The sequence below is a fragment of the Silurus meridionalis genome, chromosome 12 (genome assembly GCF_014805685.1).
Source record: "Silurus meridionalis isolate SWU-2019-XX chromosome 12, ASM1480568v1, whole genome shotgun sequence".
Lineage (NCBI taxonomy): Eukaryota > Metazoa > Chordata > Actinopteri > Siluriformes > Siluridae > Silurus > Silurus meridionalis.
Genome location: NC_060895.1, coordinates 6,434,382 through 6,456,145, shown reverse-complemented (window position 1 = coordinate 6,456,145; position 21,764 = coordinate 6,434,382). Strand labels below are relative to the sequence as shown.

Here is a 21,764-nt window from a genome sequence, read left to right as displayed (position 1 = left end):
TGTTGTGTTCTGTGGGTGGTGCACACCTCCTGCCTAATCTACACCCCACATACAAACACACCCCACCTTATTCATGTTAACAACCTGCTCAGATTACGATTGTTCTTTCTTTCTTTCTTTTTACATGAAATCACTATGATAGAACTGCACAGCCAGAATAACACCCCCCTCTGCTTTCTGATTATGCAGTGAATTTGATTAGCATAAATCTGCTTTTTGAAAAAGCAGTAAAAGTTTGAAGTCTAGGCTTGTAGCCTGAATTTAATCTAAAGCTCCTACCCAGATTTCCAACAGATTAAGACTTTTCACGGTTTTTAATTCAATCCCAAATCTTGTGTTTTTAAAAAAAAAAAAGTAAGGATAACAGATCACCCTCTGACCAATCAGATGCCAAAAATGACAGTCAATGGGCGTGGAAAACACATTTCATCCAATCATGGATGGAGGTTAGAGGCACTCCAACGGTGCTTCATTTGCTCATTCGTTGGCGTTTAATCCGTTCATTCCTGCGCTCTGTGTGTGCGCGCGCATGAGTGGGTTCACTCCGATTTCACTACTTGTTTATTTCGAGATCAGGGTTTTCACTGCGGTGGGGTCTTCAGCTGTAAACACTGAGAATAATGAACTGTGGTGAAAACTTTGTGCTGGGTTTTTGGGCTGTTTTGATTTGAATTCCCAGTTATTTATCGCTATTTTGGGTGGGTTTGGGCTATTTTTTTCTTCTTCCTTTTGGAAATGGATCGGATGAAGAGCTCCATGCAGCAAGTCCCGAACCCGCTGCCCAAAGTGCTGAGCCGCCGAGCTGGTGGAGCAAACAGCATGGATATGGAGAAGGAGAACTTCGAGCGCAGCCAGGTAACACACACACACACACCATGTTGTCGAACCCTGATTTGGCGCAAACCAGCCAGCATTCATGAAGCTTTTTATGGATCGGGACAGGAAGTGCTGCTTGATCTATGGTGCCTTTGAATGCAGGATGTTCCCAACTTTTCTTTGCACACCGGAAATCGGTAAACAAACATTGTTTCTTTCCAGGCAAAGTCTTGCACAACTAGGCGGCTGTGATTGCTCCGCGCGCGCGCACGAGCGCGTGTGTGTGCGCGCGCGTGCGTCCTGGCTGTTTCCGGGCATTGTCTAACGTCACCACAAACTCCATCACCATATAACTACATAATCTTAAAGGCCAACTGAAGCCCATAATTGCCCTTCATCATGCTTTATAATAACTGTCTTTATCTCATGTATAATAAGTATTGGGACTGCAGGGTGGTGCTCAGACTCAAGCCTGTGGAGTCCAGATTGTAGTATTTCTCATTATTCACTAATACAATCTGATTTAGTTTTGATGTACTGCTGAATGTTAAAATCTGGTCAAATGTCATGCAATGAACCAAATACTTTTAACACTGGTTGTCAGTGTTGGTGTGGTAACAGAAATGAAAAGGAAAAAAAACGAGGTATAAAAAAAAATATATATCTGTACAGAAAGTTAATTTATGTGTATCGTCTTGTTAAACTGCTCTGTGTGTCTACCAATGTCTATGAATCTTCCATGTTTAAGGGCACACTAGTTTCGTAAATGTTTCTGTAGATATTTATTGGCTTCTACAGTCAATCACCTTGGCCTTTAAACATCTTGGCTTATCGAAATCTGCAGCTGGGTGGTGGTTTTACAGCATGGTGTAGTATCCATGCCACGTTTCCCAGTATTGATATGGTTGAGATACACTTGTCAGACTGACGTGTGACTAAAGATTAGACTATAGTGGTGATTTTGCAGCTCTGATTTGCCTGAAATTGAGAACAAATTTGCCTCAGATCAATGGCTTGTTGTAAGGAATGGGCAGGAAGCGATGGCGAGGAAGTTCTCCACACAATCACCAAGCGGTGTCTTCTTTTTGGCAGGAAGGGGAGTCGTTCCCATCCGAAATATTCAATGGGCGTTACTTTGTTGGGAATTGCGGCTATGGTATCACGATAACCGAACCTCATAGTGCATTCCGAAGCGTGGGGTCGAAAATATGCTTTCTCATTGTGCTTCCTGCCTCTCTGAGGGTCCTACACTCCCCCTCCCTATACAGAGACAGCTGGAAAGTAGGTCACACTTTTCATAAGGCATGCTGCATTGCATAGTTTTACTGGTGGGGGCTTGTGGTAGGATTTAAGCACTGCAGCACTGTTCCTGGTTTTCACTTCTGTGTTTCTACATACCATTGTGTATGTATATATGTGTTCTTTTTCTCCTTTGCCCTGTGAAACTAATTTCATACAAGAATCCTGACTGCTGAATATGTGGTCATTTGTACTGTATCACTGCCTACAGTTCTGGATGTGTGTAATATATATATCTCTATATCTAGACAGAACCAGCTCAAACGTACAAACACATTTAAACATATTTACTCAGGCGGTGTGTAAGTAGGACAGAGGAATGGATTAATGTCTCTGGTCTCATGTGCTACATTTACAGTTGCGGTCACTGGGTCACACTATGAGAAGTGTGCATGTCCAACACCATCTATTGCAATCTCACAGACTTGTGCTTCGTCATGCTTTGTGAATGCATTATATATATTTTTACTTAATATTTCATTTCAAACATTTATTTGAGTACAATCATATATTATTGGATATAATGACATGCAATTGCCTAATGTGTTTTAAGTATATATTATGCTCAAGATTGGTTGCAAAGTATTAAAAGGGTGGGAACGTGTTTCATAATTCAATTGTATTGAATTATATATATATATATATATATATATATATATATATATATATATATATATATATATATATATATATATATATATATATATATATATATATATAAAACCTCGTGTGTGTAATAAATATATATACAGTATATATATAATATTAAATAGAGTACATATAGACAAACATATATGTATGTTTGTGTGATATATATTTGTATATGTGAATATACATAATATATATTACACAAGCAAATATTATATAAATATATTTATCTATACAACAATCATCTGTTTAGAGCAACAAAATCAGATCGTTTTACTGATACATATTCAACCCATTTCTTCTATTTTTCTTGAAATTCATCCTTCTGTAAATGAACAAAAAAAAAAGTAATCTTTTCCATCATATAAATCTTTGTAACATCTATCCAGTTATCTAAAGTTGGTCTCTCCTCTTTTTACTGCTTTCTAACTGGCTGCCAAAAGCACATCAGATATTTATTATCTACTGGTACTAGTGAATATATTTTTATAGGTTCAGTATGTAATTAGTGAATCAGATTATTCAAAACACCACAGCAAATCATTCCTTCAGGTAGTTGATCTATTTATTTCAGTAGGAACACAGTCATGAGCAAACTCCTGGCCATAATTATCAATGTTTATACAAAGTTTGCAAATCTTTGGCTATATACAAACAGATCATCTTCCATTTATACACCATAATTTATCTGGTCAAGACAAAAAATAACTTTAATTAATGCTTTTGTGTTTGCTCAGGTCACTTTTTGTATTCTTTAATTAATACCTATAGTATAAAATGTACGCAGTGAGCGCCTATGAATCAGTCTGGATCTGTTAATTTCTGAAAATGTAGTAATAATAATAAAAAAAAACAGCTTAAACTATGCACTTTTCAAAATATTTACTGTTCTGAACGCAGCTTGTATAGCAGAACAGATTTAATGTCCTCTAAAAATAACTTGACATACTACTATTATTGTCTAAATAACTGGCAAAAAAAGTGAGTACACTCAAAGTAAAATGTCCAAAGTGTCAATATTGTGTGAGAGCACCACTGTTATCCAGAACTGCTTTAATCCTCCTGGGTATGGAATTCATCAGAGTTGCACAGGTTGCTGCTGGGATCCTCTTCCACTCCCCCATAATGACATCACAGAGCTGCTGGATGTTAGATACATGGTGCTTCTCCACCATCCTCTCAAGGATGCCCCACAGCTGCTTAATAGGGTTCAGGTCTGGAGACATGCTTGGCTACTCCATCACCTTCAACCTTCAGCTTCCTCAGCAGGGCATTTGTCATCTTGGTGGTGTGTTTGGGTTCGTTATCATGTTGGAAACTGCCATTCAGCCCAGTTTCTGAAATGAGGGCATCATGTTCTGCTTCAGAATGTCACAGAACGTATTGGAATACATGTTTCCCTCAATGAAGCGCAGCTCCTCAGTACCAGCAGCACTCATGCAGCCCCAGATCATGATGCTACCACCACCATGCTTGCCTGAAAGCAAGACACACTTTTCTAGGTGCTCCATGGACACCATCTGAACCAAACAAGTTTATCTTAATCTCATCAGACCACAGCCATGGTTCCAGTAATTTATGCTCTTTGGAAATGGTTGTCTTCAGCAAATTGTTTGTGCCCTTTCTTGTGATCCAGCTTCAGAAGATTCTTCCTTCTGGGATGACGGGAATACAAACCGACTTGCTGCAGTGTCTGGCGTACGGTCTGAGCACAGAAGTAAACCTTCTGCTTCTGCATCCTCTAAAGCAATGCTGCAGCACTCATGCGTCTGCTTTTTGAAGCAGCTTCTGCACCTGACGCACAGCATGAGGACTCAAATTCTCTGACCGACCCTTGCTAGGTGTGTTCCGAGTGAAACCCGTCTTGGATGACCTGGTCACTGTACTCTAACTCAGTTTCAGGGTGTTACTGATCTTCTTTATAGCCTGGGCATCTTTGTGGAGAACAACAATTCCAATTCTCATATCCTCAGAGAGTCTTTGCATTGATGTGCCATGTTTAAAATCCAGAGGTCAGTATGAGAGATTTGAACTCAAAGCACCAAATTTTGACTGCTTTTATACAAGATACAAATATTTCTATGGTCCTGTCAAGCAAAAACTTGAACATGGTGAATAGGACATGTGGCTTTGCATGGTTAAGCCACATACAGCTGTCATCAGCTATTTAGACAATAATGGCTGTACGTTGAGTTATTTTCAGAGGAGAGTAAATCTGTACTTCTGTACAAGCTGCACACTGACTATTGTAAAATATATTCAAGTTTCATCTTTACACTATTGTCCCTTTAGAAGATATACTAAAATAGTTGCTGAAATGAGAGTATATGTCCATTTCATAAATCAGTGAGGCCCACTGTTAATGTTTTGTTCTGTCTGTGTGTCTGTGTGTGTGCTCTACTGAGATACTGTGTTGTAATTTCATTCAAATGAGAAAGTGTTGCCAAAAAGCTCTGTAATGACATGAGTACACTCGGCCTTGAGGTCCAGGCATGAGCTCTCTGTTGTGGCTTCAGTCTGAAGACATGGCAGCCATCCAGCCGAACTTCTCAGCTCATGAATTCTTCAAGGATGCAATATGGCTATATTTAACTGTTGTGGTTTCAAGCAAAAACGGTTCGCAAATTGATCGGCTTGCGTAGTGCCGAACCTTCTCATAGCAGAATCTGACTAGTCGATTATAAACTGATGAGAAATCTTGCTGTGCCTTATTTCATCATAGACGACAGCCAGGTTAATTTAGGCCGTTCTATTTCAATGCTTAAGTGTGCGTATATCTCAGTATGGCCTTGTTATTTTAGCTTATCCTCAGAGGCTATGTTCCCACGTTCCTGTCCTGTCCCTGTTAAAAGTCCTGGCCTCTAGAGCTTTTTTTCCTCTCTATTTTAAGGTTAAACGGTTGTCAGTACAAAGAGTACGGTTATTATGGTGCCACAGTTCTAACAAAATACAGATTAAAGTGCAAACACATTTTCTATCATCTACTCATGATTGTTTTTTTTTTTTCTTCAATTGGGTCAAGTTCCATATTTCCTTTTTTTATTCCTTTTGTGTCCAAATGTGACTGCCTCTAAAACTCACAACCTAATTATACATTTGAATATCTGCAAAGGTGACATAGAAAACTTTTTGGCCACATCAATCACTGCTGTGGTGCTTCTTCGCTGCATTTATACCGCGTTCGTAGCTTCAACATTGGTCAACCCCAAAATCTTGGTACATTGATGCACACTGCCAAACCTTTTTATACATGCAAAGAAAAGAAAGAAAGAAAGCCGTGGAAAAGAAAGACAGGCTAATAATGACGCATGATCTATTTTTACACCCAGTACATGCATCACTTCCTGTCATGCTCCTTGGCCTTTTTTCCTAATTTAGCAGTGTTTAATTTAGCAATGTGCATTTGCTCCCATAGTGCAAAAACTCCCTTGTGTTATGCCTCTTTATCTCTCTCTCTGATTTTTATATTCTTATTTTAATTCCAGTTGAAAGAGTGTGTCATAGCCCCCATCACCACACCCCATTACCTATTCAGCCATTCTTATCACCCCAAACACACTCTTCCGCTATGTTGGGTATTTTGCTCTCCATTGTTCCCTGACTTTTCTGTGCCTTGCTGCAATTTTTTGTGCTGCTTCAGTTATTTTCCCGTGCGCTGTATCAATGATCGTGAGAGAGACTAGGAGAAAGATTGCACACAAAGTCCTGAGACAGCAAAACATGCAGGCCCTGACCTGTGGCCTCACTACGCATGCAGTGGATTAAAAGATCTGCTCATCGTATCACCACACCCCATATCAGGCACCTTTTGCATACACTCTCTGTTGAAATAATGACCCTCATGTGTGCATGATGGCTTTCATCAGACAAAATGTAATTACCTCATTGCAGCAGACACACCTGAATAATGAGCAGTGTGCATATAAAAACACTGAATTTGAAATATCTTCCAGAAAGCATTTATTTGAAAGTATAATCGTGTCCATTTGTTTTGAATAAGATGAGTGGAGAAGTCCCGTGCCAGTACACACAGCTGCTCAGGCAGTTCTTGTAATAAATTACACTCTCAAATGTAAATTGTTAAATATGATATATGAGAAATCTCCTTCTTCCTCTCATGCTTGGGCCACATACCAAGAGCCTGGGAGTTTGAGGATCTAGCAGACTCAAATCTCTCTTCTGGACTGAGCTCAGCTTTGTCATTCCTGGAATTAGTTTGAGGTCATCTTGAATTCTAACTCTGTCGTTCCTCTTTCTGATGTATCTTGAAGCCAGACATACATTCTCACAGGTTCCCAACCAATGGTCCTAGAACACTCTCTGTCCTGCACGTTTTAGTGTTTCCCGGCTCCTTTTTGGCAACAATACTTTTGTTTATTTGTTTTAAAGCAGGAAAAACTTTAGCATGTGCTGGACAGGGGCACAACAAAAATGTGCTGCTATGAGTTTCATTTTGGTTTTCACATTTCAGATCTTCTTTTTCCATGAGACACTTTTGTTGGGTCCCACTTGGCCCTAGACCTGATTCTCAACTCTCTCTCTATATAATGTGTGTATATTAGACTATATAATATATTAGGGCTGCCTGCTATCTGTCATTTTAGTAATCGAGTATTCTAACGATTATTCCATCGATTAATCAGGTACTTGGATAAGAAGTTATTTTTCTGTATTAAAGAGCAATACTAAATGAGAGAAAATAAGAAGGGTCTCTTGAAACGAACAAGTAATTTGTTTTTCTTTTAAGAAAAATGTACCTTTTTGTTTGCTGAAATTGCACAAGAATATTGGCAAAAATAAAGTGCCGTGGCTGCCTGGAGTTAGTTCTGGAAAAATATTTGTTTAATGAAACTCATAATTATTCTCACTCGTGTATTTATTTATTAAATCTCACACAGTATCGCGATGTGGTTTTCTTGTCCCTACTCTACGTGCCCACTGCGGAGGGACCGTCTGAATGCACTGTTTATAAATACAAATGTATGATGTATATAAATACAAATTTAATTTCTAAAAGCATGTTCTTTGGCCTGAATCTTCTCCTTGACCCCTCGCTGTTTTCTCGGTCGACTTTTTCTCTGTTTTCTTGGTGGTGGATCAGTAATTATGGTCTGAGGGTAACACAGAGTTCGAAGCATATATATATATATATATATATATATATATATATATATATATATAATATACAGTGACCTAATGTTTTTTGATGATGTTTTTATGGTGACTTCTGTCCCGGTAAGTTTGGGGTGGGTTATCATCTTTCCATTTGTATTGTCCATGCAATACTGTATACTAAATAATGCTGTGCCGACAAGCTCAATTTAAGAACAGGCTAAATATGCGTATGTATAAATTTAATTATGTCTAAAACTAACGATTTTATTGATAATCGATTAATCTTATTTTTAAAACATATTTACAAATAAAATGTTTTGCGTAATTATAACTATATAAAACCTTATTTCAGGGTATTTATGTATAAAAGTTTACATAAAAAAAAAAAGCAAAAGCCACATATTGAGTTTAACGATCTATAATTTTGATATTTTATAAAGCTTATAATGGCTGCTTGTTGAGGAGTTTATGGGGATTTAAAAAACAATAACAGCAGCCTTTGAGTATCGAAGATGAATCAATTTGCGTAGATCAACATTTGTATTGTTTTTAATGCTAATTGCAGATGGCAAGTTGATGACCATGCTTTAATAAATATATCAATCAAATAAATACATTTTCACAATAAAAAAAAAATAATTAAGATTTTGTTTGTTTCAGTTGTAAAGATATAAGCATCTAGAATATATCAATAAAATTTTGTATAATAATGAAATGATATATGCATAAATTAAATATGCAAATATTGAAAACAAGCATTTGAACGTAGTGAAGCCGCAGTAAATCACGTTTGAAAACGGGTATGTTAATTGTTGTAGTAGGCAAATGCTATAAAGAGAATAGAATGGAGAAACACAGCAAGCTAACAGACCTGATGAAAGGAAAGGAAAAGATACGCATTGATGCACAAATGCATAATCATTCGATGAAAACCACAACAGTGACTAAAAATGTACTCGTTTACTGCTGCTTTTAGATTTGGTGTTGGTTCACGCAATCCACGCGATTCCCGCGAATCACGACCGAGCAGATCCAGCGTGACTGTCCTGAGGTTATCAAACAAAAAGACACAATAGCACTTCTTTAAACTGTACCATTTTCCCATGATGTGGATTATACAGTTTTTGCGCACCGTACTGACGTTTCGCCTTCATCTACTTTTTCCTGCTGCCGGTTGGCCTGTAATTTCCGCTATTTCGCAAGCAGCTGTTATCTTGCTGCCACTTTAACCTGTAACTTGAGCAGCCCAACTCATCGATAACGCCATTCGCAACAATGAATTTCATTTCTCGATTTTATCGATTAGTTGTTGCAGCACTAGCGTAAATACCGAGCCACAGAAACATGAAGGAATGAAACATGGTGGAAGACCACAGGGTAGTGTCATGTGATCTGGTACCACGTTGAAGTCGACAGTTTGCAGTACCTTCTGTATTGTAAAGTGTTTGACTGCTCTCATACCACAGCTATCTGCCAGCTATTATAAATTGTATTTATAACCATCCAAAAAAGTTGGGATGCTTTGCAAAATCAATGCTTTTTATAATTACCTTGGATTTTTCCCCCCCTTTAAATGGTACATTTCCCCACTTTGAACATTTTGCATTTTATTCTGTTGACATTTGACATTTTTTCCCAACTTTTTTTTTGCATTTGCCGTCAAATTAAAGAAGAAAAAGTTCATATTTAATTTTCTAAGATATATAACGTCCTATGAAAATGTTCCTGTTATCGCTTACATTATAACAGCTATAGTCTTAAAATGAATTGAAATAAAAATATTATTAGACAGATGAAATGACAACAGAAATGAGAACTAATCAGAATGAGCACATTATCATAGACCCGTGAATTGCAGTTTTAGTACCATCATTTACTACCGCTGTAGTATAAACAACCAAACCCTGTCCGACCAATCAGATTGGAGCTTTTATTAGAACGGTAGTAGAAACTGACACAACACACTTGGTTCTGATGGATGGATCAGCTCCTGGGGTGAGAGGGGGAAGGAACGCCTTAGCTGGCCGTGCACTGTACCAGTGAGTGACGTGACCGAGCCTTGAATAGCATGCCTTGTTTTGCGAAGGCTGTTTTTTTTTTTTGCAAACAGAATTGACTTCTTTCAGGTTTTTTATCATCAATTTTGAAAGCAGTGTCCTTTAAATATTGTGATACTGTTTCTGTTCGACCAGAGCCCTTTTTTATAGTAACAAAACAGTTCTGTAAGTTGAAAGCCTTCAGCATCAGTTCTGTCTCGCAGCTCAGAGAGGTTGCTCCCAAAACTCTTGGATGCTGTCGGTGTGAAATTCCTCTGCATGTGAACCCCTAAACCCCACCCCCTTGTGTCCGTGTGGGTTTCCTCTTCGTTCTCTGGTTTCCTCCTACAACTCATCAGCGGCTGGATTTCCTACTCAAATTGCATGTAGAAGCGAGTGTGTGTTTGTGTGTGTGCCTTCATGTGCCAACAGCTCTGCCAATCCGTGTGCGTTCCAACCCGGTGTTCCCATTATATTGTGTGTCTTCATAACCTTTTGTTGTGCGTTTTGTTTATGCACCTGTAGGTCCAGGGAGCAGGGGATCTGCTTAAGGCTAAAACTAATGAGATCCTTTTACCCTGGTGTAGCAGATGGCAGCCACACGAGGGCAGCGTTCACTAAAACTTGCCGCGGGTTTATGAGGTTATAAAAGTTGAGGACGTTCAGGGTGTAGTGTAACGCTTTGTCGAAGCAGTGTAAAGAACCTGGGGGGCGTTTATTGTGCGTGTGGGTGAAGTGGATCATAGTGAGAACGCTGTAGATACACAGTCTGGATACTGGTGCTTTTATCATGTAGGGTTTTTAGAGGATTTGGCATGTTTTTGCCTGCATGTAGAGTACATGTTTATTTTATTCTGGATGCTTCATTGGACCGGTGTGAGTGAGAAGAGGACGGGACATCAGAGGACAGGAGAAGACACGAGATACCGATCACCGGGGACACATGTTGAGTTAACGGAGCCCCTCCACTAGCGTCCATTCTCTCCTCTTTTTTTTTCCCTCTCTCATTTCCCCTCCCGCCCACCCCTCTCCCCCTCTTTCTCCCTCTTCCCTCCTTACATTTATCCTCGAATGTGCTTCAACAACGCCTCTTTTCAGCTATGGATCTTAGTAAAATGGTAAGCCTTCGCCTCGTTCCTTCTTCTCCAGCGCCGCTTCGTGTTTCTCGGGAAGCCGGAGTATTGGGGATGGATTTGGGGTTTTCGGGGGTCGATTGGGGGGGGTCGTTCTCTTTGGTGTGATGTTTTGTGTCAACATTTGTTTGTTTTTTTTTTTTTACGGCGGCCGGATTGCTATATTGTAGCCGTGTGCGCGTGTCTGCGTGTGCGCGTGCGTGCGTGCGCGTGCGCGCTTTCTGGCTCGGCATTTCTCATCTTCGCTCCATGAACGATTCTTCATAGAGACGTAGCCAGCGGGAGAACGTGGGCCGGAGATATAAATGATATATGGGTCGTGTGTGTGTGTGTTTGTGTTGTGATGGTGTTTATAGTTTAGCTCTAATACCGAGCGGGTGTGTTTTTTTAGTAAAGAGGTCTCGTCGCTGGATGACTGAGCAGCCTACTAATGAAACTTCCTAACTGGTTTCCTTTATCCGCTTTCACACAACACTGCTTGTGTCCGGTTTGAAAGTGTTCTTTATCTGTCTGTCTGTCTGTCTGTCTGTCTGTCTGAAAATGCCCCAAAATACATTACCCTATGTGGAAAAAGTAACTGCCCCCTAAAAATAATAACTGCCTGTGCCACCCTTGGCAGCAACAAGTGCAATCAAGCCTTTGCGATAACCGGCAACGACCTTTCGGCCCAGAATTGCTTTAATTCAGACACCTTGGAGGGGTTTCAAACATTAACATTAACAACCATTAACGGCCTGTTTAAGTTCATACCACAGCATCTCATTCGGATTTAAGTCCAGACTTTGACTAGGCCACTGCAAAACCTTCATTTTATTTTGATATTCAGAGGTGGACTTGCTGGTGGGTTTTGGATCATTGTCATGCTCGTGGTCGAGGTCGTGAAGTAATGAATCGCCTTCAGGATTTTCTGGTAGAGAGCAGAATTTATGGCTCCATCAGTTGTAGCAAGTCTTTCAGGTCCTGAAAGTTGCAAAGCAGACCCAGAGCATCACACTACCACCACCATGTTTTATGATGTTCTTTGTGGAATGCTGTTCCAGAGCTATGGAAAGTTACAGAGCTCACATATTCAAAGAAGTTTGCCCCAAAATTTTGGGGATATTCAAGATTTGGGTTTTTTTTTGGAAAATGTGAGAGGAGTCTTTGCATAATTTATTTTGTGAGCAGTGGCAGTCGCCTGGGAACTCTTTCATGGATGCCATTGTTTTAAAATATTGTTGTTGAATAATGAACACTAAGTTTTTTAGATGATGTTTCTGGGTTTTCCTAGATGAGTTGTGGTTGTTCTTTAAGAGTAATTTTTGTAGGCTGGCCGCTCATGGGAAGGTTCGCAACTGTTCCAAGTCAAGTCAAGTTTATTTCTATAGCGCTTTTCACAACAGACATTGTCTCAAAGCAGCTTTACAGAAATCAACAGTTAAGGTGAATGGTGTGCATTTATCCCTGATGAGCAGCCTGTGGCAAGGAAAAACTCCCTTAGATGTAATGAGGAAGAAACCTTGAGAGGAACCAGACTCAAAAGGGGAACCCATCCTCATTTGTGACATCAAGAGTTTAATCATAAATCTTTCAACAATACAGAACACTGGAGGGTGAGAACTAACATGAGCACTGGAGTATAAGATTATAAGTAATAAGTAAATTCTTTCTACAGTCTAATACAGTCTATATGGTTAGTAGCTCCTAGTTTTATAAACTCAACATTTGTGATCATCACAGATCCAGCATCAGCTTCTCCATGCCAAGTGTTCTGTGTGTGGATAATGGCTCTCGCCGTGATTGCCAGAGTCCCAAAGCTTTAGAAATGGCTTAGTAACCCTTTTCAAACTGATACATGGCAGATACTTTTTCTCATCTGTTGTTGAATTTCTGTAGATCGCAGAATGATGTGTTGCTTTTTGAGGTCTTTTGGCACGCTTCATTTTGTCCATCACTTTGTCATACACTTCACTTATGTAAGCTTTTTTCCCGTAATAAATTATATCATAATTAAAAAAAATTGCAATTTGTATTTACTCGGGTTATTGTTGGGTAATATTAAAATTAACTTGATGATCAGAATCATTTAAGTGTAAAAATATGCAAATAAAAACACTTTTTAACAGCTATATATATATATATATATATATATATATATATATATATCACTTTGAATTTTTATTACTTTATGATCATTGGCACCTTTTTGCATAGCTGAACTTTCGGGATTTCTCCATTCTCTTAAACCAGGTAAAGCTCTTACAGTCTACTGTATAGGGGGGGGAATAAAAACACTCACCTTGGTATGTTTTATAAAGTAAAATTCTCAAAGGCCCTGAAAAATTTCATACCGAACAATTTCTTATTTGTAATTTTGGGTCAGTTTTATTTTTCTGTTTGTATAATACCAAACGGTGGGGTTTTTCACCGGTACATACACTAAATATCTTTATTTATTTTTCTCCGTTATAAAGGCAGATTTCTTGTGTCTGTCCATCCATGTCAGGACATGTATTACAAGTATACATGCTGTACAAGCGCTTCAAGCAGTCACGTGGGAGAAATTTGCCGATATTCAAAGTGTGTGGAGAAATCTTGCTGTGAACTTTTGATGCTCGGTGACACACGGAGAACTAGTTCCTCATTCTCATTCTGTGTGATCTTTCACTGCCGATCGCTTTGAAAAGTGCACTATTTTGGCTAAGATGCTTCGGTTTCCTCCAAGCACAGGAACAAACCTGGTGGTGGATTAGCCAAATCAAAGATTGCGTGATTTACGGTGAGGAGAAGATTTCCGATCCACTGTATTCTGACCAGGAGGGAACAGTTACTTTAAATAAAAGAATGAATCGTTTTGGCTGTTTACTGACAATACAGCAGTAAAGCCTGATAGGTCATATCATGTGTTTGCTGTCTGCCCACCATCTATATACTGTCTGGCTTTTAAAGGTATTCCTGTCATGCATTGTTTCCAAGTGGTATGAAAGCATGCACTGACAGGTGGAAGATCCCTATCGGACCGATTTTGAGCTCTATTCGGAAGGGATTAGGATTATTTACATAAGGACATAATTCATCGTTTTTACTTTGTGGTTTTATTTTGGTCTGGGTGGATTTGAGGACTTTTCATTTCTTTTCTTAGTCAAGTTTCCTGAGAAAACACTCGGGGGTGGGTTACCTCTGTGGTGGTCTAATGGTTTTAGTGTGGTCTGAATAGACATGTCTGATTTTGCAGGCAGAGGCTTCCTCTGACAAAAAAATAATTCTACCACTCAGAAATTTCCTATGCAAAACACCACATGAATAATGAAATCAACAATCCTGCAGGATGTCTAATGGGAGCTTGTATTGTATTATGTTGTAAACATTTACTGTGAGAACTAGGGGCCAAAGAACCACCTCATGGAGACTTGCTCATGTCTGGTTTATTGCTTTAAGAGTACCATCACGGTAATAATGTGTAGTAAAACGATTATAAACATCTAGACACTAATATTGTAGACATTTGCTACCTGATTCTGAAGGTTCAGAGCAGGTACACCTTTTGCAAATTTTATTATAACATACAGCCAGTCAGTGGAAGGTGTCATTTCTTGGTTCTCAATCATTTAGAAGTGCTCTTCTGCACATATATGATATATTTTTTATTCATCTACAATCATTCTTTGACTAATAAGGCACAATGGAGTGCCTAGGCATAAGGAGTTTGACTCGATATTAGCTGTTCAACCTCGGTACCACAAAAGACTGAATGCAACGTGTGCTATTTATTGCCGCAACAGGACCTTACATTTTGATAAACCTGTCGCGTTCCAACGAATCAGTTCGGTTTGCAGAAACGTATGAATGGCCCCAAATATAGGATGCCGATTTCTTGGGTAGATCTCGCTAAAAGTGTACTTTCTTTTTTCGAAACTCATCTAGTCATCCCGAACATGGAGCTGGTCTGAAGGATATTGCAGCACTCCTGTGTACTGAGAGAGTCTTCTGCTTAGCAAGCTCGTAAAACTGCCCCACGTGGTTTATTATTCCATTACGGTACCATTATCCTGTTCTGGTCCTTTTGACTTTCTCCCCGAGGCCATATAACCTGTGCACAAGTCTGCCGACAAGTCTTTAGATGTCTGTTTGTTCAAACCAACATGTAAACGCCATCCACATTTCCTCAGCGTTCAATGGTTGCTACAGAAGCTCCCACGTCATCGGAGTCTAGCGCTCAGTTCTGGATTTCAGCTGTGCCATGCAGATGAGAACATCTGAGTAGACCTGATATGAATTTTCAGGCTTGTGCTTCTGCATCGAACATTACGTCGCGTTGACTGAGCATCAGAGATACAAATTGTAAAAAGCCCATTTATTTAAAGAGCCCAGAGGAGCTCAGGAACACAGCAGCTGCCTTTCAGGAAAATGACCTTTTTTTAAAAACAAGGTGGAGCAGTAGCTTGAGAAAGTAATGTCTAAAATAAACTATCCAAAAAGGCTAATGGCTCACTGGCAGTCCTACCCTGCAGCTCAATAAAGCGTGTGTGTGTGTATTTAGACGGAGTGAGTGTTATTATTTAATTGTGGTGAGTTTTGTATTAGCCGAAACTGGTTTCCAGCTTTGACGTTTCTAAATGGGTGGGAGTTTCAGGAAGTGTAGGACTATTTTTAGCTTCCCTTTTTTTTGCTTCAATTTTACATCATACACAAGCCCCAAAGTCTCAGACAGCTACCTCACTCATTACTCATTATCTACACCATGTCTGGGTTTGAGCAGGAATGAAAGCGGTGGCTGAAGAGGAGATTGTTTCGGTTGGCTCATTGAAGGAAACATGGGTAGAGGCCGGCATTTTTTAGCCGACAGGAAATGGGTGTACCGAGATATAAAGCTGAAAATTGGCGCTTAGCCATTACGCTTTTCCGACACCAACCAATTTGATGTATTAATCTCACTGAAGCTGTTACGCCAGACCCCTAAAATGACCCAGGAAATCAACCGATTGATATATACACATTTAAAACCTTAGACATGATAAAAGTAAAAGTGCTGATCAGGCAGGTTAAAATATTCCAGCTCTTATTATGGTTGATTTTGATTCGACTAAAGAATGACATCTTTCTACAGGAAATACAAGATGTCCGGGGAGACCCAGCAAAATAACGAAGATACATGACCTGTAACCAGATGAGGAAAACCACTGATCACACCTTGCACTCAGAATATTTTATAGTTATCTACAAAGCGCACAAACTGTTTATACTGGCACATAAGCGTGTAGGTTCTGAGTAGGGCTGTAATGATGTCATCATGATACATGTGGAAGTGTGTGATGACAACATTCTCTTAATCATGCATGCAAAGCAATTGAACAGCTGAGGTTTTGATCTGCACATCTTATATAGTTAACAAATATAGATAGCATGCTGCTCACGTGATTGTGTTCTTTTGTGGACAACCTGTGAGATCTGCGCTTGAGATGTACAGTATGATAGCGTTGGAATGCTATGCCTGGCACGCGCTATACCATACGCTAACGGTTAAAAATACCTCCTCGGTAGCTTTCAACCAACAAACTCGATCGACCGATTCAATTCAATTTCATTTGTAGAGCACTTTTACCAATGGACATTGTCTCAAAGTAGCGTTATAAAGTTGTATACATGAATGTTTGTTTGTTTATCATTTTAAGTTTATCCCAAATGATTGAGCCAGTGGCGACTATGGGAAGGAAAAAATCCCTGAGCTGGCATGAATTAGAAACCTCGAGAGGAACCAGACTCACAAGAGAACCTGTCCTCATCTTGGTCCATTCATTACAGTTCCATCATTGTTGAGGTGTGCAGTAATAGGTGTTTAAATCCAAAACCATTGGACCGGTGGTCCTGAGCCACTGTAGCAGACTGTTGATATTAATTTCTGTCCAAATTCATCCTCAAAGTTCTTGAGTTACTCAGTAACATCATGGATCTTTAGGTGGTTGATGTGGAACCATCCCCTGTAGACATTGTAGACTTGAGGATATTGGTTCAGATAGCTTTACTTGCTAGATAATTTGGCGTTATAAACCAAATATTAAATATTCCTGACCATCTTTTCTTTACTCCACTGGCTATAATTTTGACTGACTGTGTAAATGCAGGAGCTGCAAATGGCATCTAAAAGCATTATCAGGGTCAAGTTAAGTTTATTTGTATAGCGCTTTTCACAACAGACATTGTCTCAAAGCAGCTTTACACAAATCAACAGTCAAGGTAAATGGTGTGAATTTGTCCCTGATGAGCAGCCGTGGTGACTGTGGCAAGGAAAAACTCCCTTCAGATGTTATGAGGAAGAAACCTTGAGAGGAACCAAACTCAAAAGGGGAACCCATCCTCATTTAGGTGACATCAAGTGTTTGAACATAAATCTTTCAACAGTACAGAACACTGGAGAGTGAGAACTGACATGAGTACTGGAGTATAAGATTATAAGTAAATGTTCTCTCTACAGTCTTTGGTATAAAAGTAGGAGCTACTGAGCTCAACATCTGTGATCATCACATATCCAGCAACATATGCTTGTGATATAGAGTGGTAATATGTGTGGGTCTTAAACTTATAGCGGTGAATGGATCTGGTTTTAAAGATGACTCCGTCTCAACTTTGTTGTTTTCTAAAAATCTGTTGTGTTTTTTTCTTCTCAACTGAAAACTCAATTCATTTGAATAAAATTGACGAAAGCGTAGTCACGTTCGGTGCGCATGCATCGTAAATCCAATACTCAAAACAGATATGTGCATCAGGAACCTGTGCTAGTCTCCATTTATTATTCACGTCACTATAATAAAGCATGTAACTCAGACACTGAATTATTTTGTAATGTAGTGTTTAATAGAGCCGTTATGTAGTAAAGAGGAGTAAGGATCGTGACACTGGACCCATCCTAATCCACTAGGTGTTTTTACGCTGACGTTCTGCTCCCTCGGGTTTGTCTTAAAGGCGGCTGGATATTAAATTTGATCACTGGATTAATACAATTTCTGTATTGTATTTCGTTCGAGTGCTATTCCCTCTATATTGATTGTGGAGCTCATGCAAACCTGCTCAATGCTACTACGCTACTAGTCTGTTTCTGTTGGCTTGTAGTTTTATCCAACCAGATCAGTTTGTGGGTCAGAGTGCTGTGGAGATTATGTGGGTATTAAAAAGTGAACGGACACATTTACTTTCGCTCTGCTTTTCAGACACACGTGTCATCCGAGGACAGATGTGCTTCGTAGCCATGTGTGCGTGGCGTTTGTCGTCACTGATTTGATTCCTAGTGTGCATAAGTTTCTAAGCACAGATGTCGGTAGATCGCTCGCAGATGCTTTGCTTAAGCTTCGGCCAGCATCAGAGCTTTTAAGGACCTAATCGGGTGGTGGGGAAGTGCGTTAGCGCTAGCCATAGCATAGCGTGCCGCGACCTTCGCTAGCAGTAGCATTAGAACAGTAAACAGCACTGATTACTGATGAACTGAAATGTGTTTATGTAAAAATATAAAGGGACGATGTTGTGGAAGACTCTAAATATATTCCACTCATTATCCCACCCATGGCTGATTGTTTTCCCTTCCAAATTAATCTTCCTCAACAGACACCATTTAGGCAGCCACGTGTATAAGCAGAAATTCTTCCTCCATACCAACAACCGGATACCAAACGATTTTTTTGAAAATAGATTTCAAGAGATAATTTTTCCCCTCATCAAATAACTACGAGCATATTTTGCTGGTAACGCAGAGACTTGATCGTCCTTCGTAGGCCATTTTTGTTTTGAGCCGCCTCCACCCCTCGCAAATGACTTTGTTTAGGTTATGGTCTGATTGGACCATAAATAGGCTCTGTTTTTAAAAGCCAGTGTGAATCAAAGAAGCTGTAGAGGTCAGTTTAGTTTATTATTTATTTATCCCTGTGGGGAAAGTACATTTGCAGCATACTCGCACAGACATTTAACACTTTCACAGTTCAAAAATCATATACCATACTTGTGACCAGATGACCCAATACTTTTGCCAATAGTGTGTGTGTGTGTGTGTGTGTGTGTGTGTGTGTGTGTGTGTGTGTGTGTGTGTGTGTGTGTCAAACATTTTTTTTGATGATTAAAAAAATGTCATTGTTTGGGGAATTAAAGACAAAAGTTATCTATTTTTTAAACATTTAGGAACACAATAGTGTCAGTGTAAGATAAATTATGTCTTAGCCCTATTCACTTTTCTTTCTTTATATATACTGTCTATACTCTGTAACTTTATCCCTAACGGTTTACTTGTCATTGCTACCACCTTCCTTAATGACCTCCTCTGAGCCTCGGAAGCAATTCTATGCCCGAAAATGTCATAATGCTTTCAATGAATGCCCCATAAAACATCAAAAGCATCCTGCCAATGACGTTAAATTAAAGTCATTTCTTTAAAAAATACATTCTCTGTTTAAGCTTCTTAAATCAGTCAATGGCAGCGGCCTTGGAAGTACAGGCGCACCCATTTGAATGTGCAGGAGCTGTTTGAACAAGAGCACGAGCCAACAACCTTCTTCTTCATCCCTCCCATCCTCTTTTCTCCCCAATTCCCAGAGCCCAGCTGTGACTTAATGAGACACTTATCCCTCAAATCCATCTTGCCCAAACAAAGCCTGGTCTTGTCACCTTCAGCGGAGGAGTCTGGCAGTGTGAGCTGAGGCACAGGACCAGAAAACAGAGCAGAGTCTCTTCTGATTCCTCTCGAGCCACTGAGCCTTGTAGCTTAGTGAAAAATCCTCAGCATCCTCATCCATCAGTCCTCCTCCTCCATTTCATTTCTCTCTTGGGCTCCAAGAAAAGATGTAAGGAAGTTAATAAATTAAACATTTGTGAGCCAGTTTTTATTTCTATACAAAAAAAGTGCTTTAATCAATAGTAAAGCTCTAAAAACTGTTTAAAATGCTCTCAACACATTTACCAGCGTCATCCTTCATAAGAATGCTCGCCTCACTGTAGTTCTGTATTTCGAATGTATTTCACATGTAACAATGTGCGTTCATCGCCTTGGTGAATCATAGGCTGTAGTGTAAAGGGAGGTGACGACACCATCACTGTGGTTAGAGTTTCATATCCAAAAATAACACCATACAACGGAAGTGAATGTTTTTCATGAATGCCACGGTCAGTGTGAAATGAAAATGTTTTTCTTAGGATTAAAGTGTGATCTAGCAGTGGGTATGCTATAAGAAAGAGAAAGTGATCAAATCATGGCAGCAGCCCGAGCTGATGTTTAGCGCCAGAAGGAGAGAGATGAGATTACACCAGCATATGTGTGGGTAACAGATGGCTGATGTAGATGTCTCTCTTTACTTTGTTTCACGTCAGACCTTCCACCCCCCGAGCCCTAAGCCCCACCTCTTCACTTAGGCTCAGACAAAAAAAAAATGTATTGTATTACTAAGATGTAAAACTTTTTTTTTTTTTTCCCCCAAAAGTGTTTTAGACACCACTATCAATGAACTATACATTTGCACAATTCATTTGTATATGATCTTTGTTTCATTTGTTTCATTTCTGCATTGCAGCAACAGGAATACTCTGTGTTGACTACTGGCATTTCAGTATTTTGTCCATTCATTAGTGTGAAAAGCTGTCTGTTTCTGTTTTTTCCGCACAGGCTGTGAGCATCAACAAGGCGATTAACACGCAGGAGGTTGCTGTGAAAGAAAAGCATGCCAGAAATATCCTTTTGTTTGTACTTCCATCCAGCGATCGAACTGAAACAACTCCGAGCCGTGATGCCGTTTCTCACTCGAAGGCCAACTTTGCTAGTTAGTATTCAAGCAATGCGAATGTCAAAGCTAAGTTAATACTTGGGAAGCATTAAACTGTACATTTTGTATAAAATAGAACATTTATGTCTTCTTATGTTAGTCAGGATTAGAAGTTGGTCCTGCAGAGGCTTATGCGACCACAGTAAGGTTAGAACATGGTCATCTTTTTGTTGTTCTTAACTGATTTCCACCTTGCATCCTGGGCACCCATCATGAAAAGGGCGCTCAAACGTTTTGGGCAGCCGTCAACCGCCTGCCGATCTCCAGCAACGCCGTGCTCTGCTGGAAATTTTGCCACGTCTTCCACAAGCTTCTCCGAGACGGCCACCCAAATGTGAGTCAGTGGCACTTTCGTGGGTATTTATTCATTCATAGTCATGCGTTTTTTGTTTTGTTTTTTTGTTTGTCCTCCACAGAACACGATCTGTCCCCAATGCAAAATCCAACGGCATGCTTTTATTAGGCAGCTCTACACAAAAGCCTTTCTGTTACAGAAAAGCCCCACCTCAAAAGGCTACCTAGACCCTGCCGGCCTCTGCCCTGATATTTTATGACATCAACAGTCTTCGATTCATTTTTATTTGTACAGCACTTTTACCAATGCATGTTGCCTCAAAGCAGCTTGACAGAGATAAAGCTGTTCTAGCGTAGTATAAAAGAATGTATAGGTTTATTGCGTAAAAATTTGTTCTTTTTAAATCTAATCCCTAATGAGCGAGCCAGTGGTGACCGTGGCAACAGAAAACTCCTTGAGACGGTACGAGGAGGAAACCTTACAAGAAACCAGGTTCAAAACGGAACCCATCGTCATCTGGGTGGCATCGAATGCCTATAAGGTTCACTGCTCATGAGTACAAAAACCTAAGGAACATATGTAACCCACCTATTAATGCAATTATCCAATGAGCTAGTCAACGATTTGTTTTCATGCAAATACAAGTCAA

The 21,764-nt window shown here is 39.6% G+C and overlaps 1 protein-coding gene across 2 annotated transcripts in view; it reads left to right on the top strand.

The window, feature by feature from the left end:
• The first annotated feature begins 488 nt into the window (after positions 1-488).
• The window catches only part of hip1 (huntingtin interacting protein 1), a 45,783-nt gene continuing 24,507 nt past the window's right edge, over positions 489-21,764 (top strand). Inside the window, exons 1-3 of one of the 2 annotated variants that reach the window (XM_046862690.1) lie at positions 489-855; positions 20,664-20,727; positions 21,012-21,154. In XM_046862690.1, the coding sequence (XP_046718646.1) occupies positions 736-855; positions 20,664-20,727; positions 21,012-21,154 (327 nt within the window). In that variant the 5' untranslated portion in view covers positions 489-735. Of the gene's footprint in view, positions 856-10,597; positions 11,033-20,663; positions 20,728-21,011; positions 21,155-21,764 lie in introns of those variants that run through there. The other variant, XM_046862691.1, reaches the window with a different exon arrangement.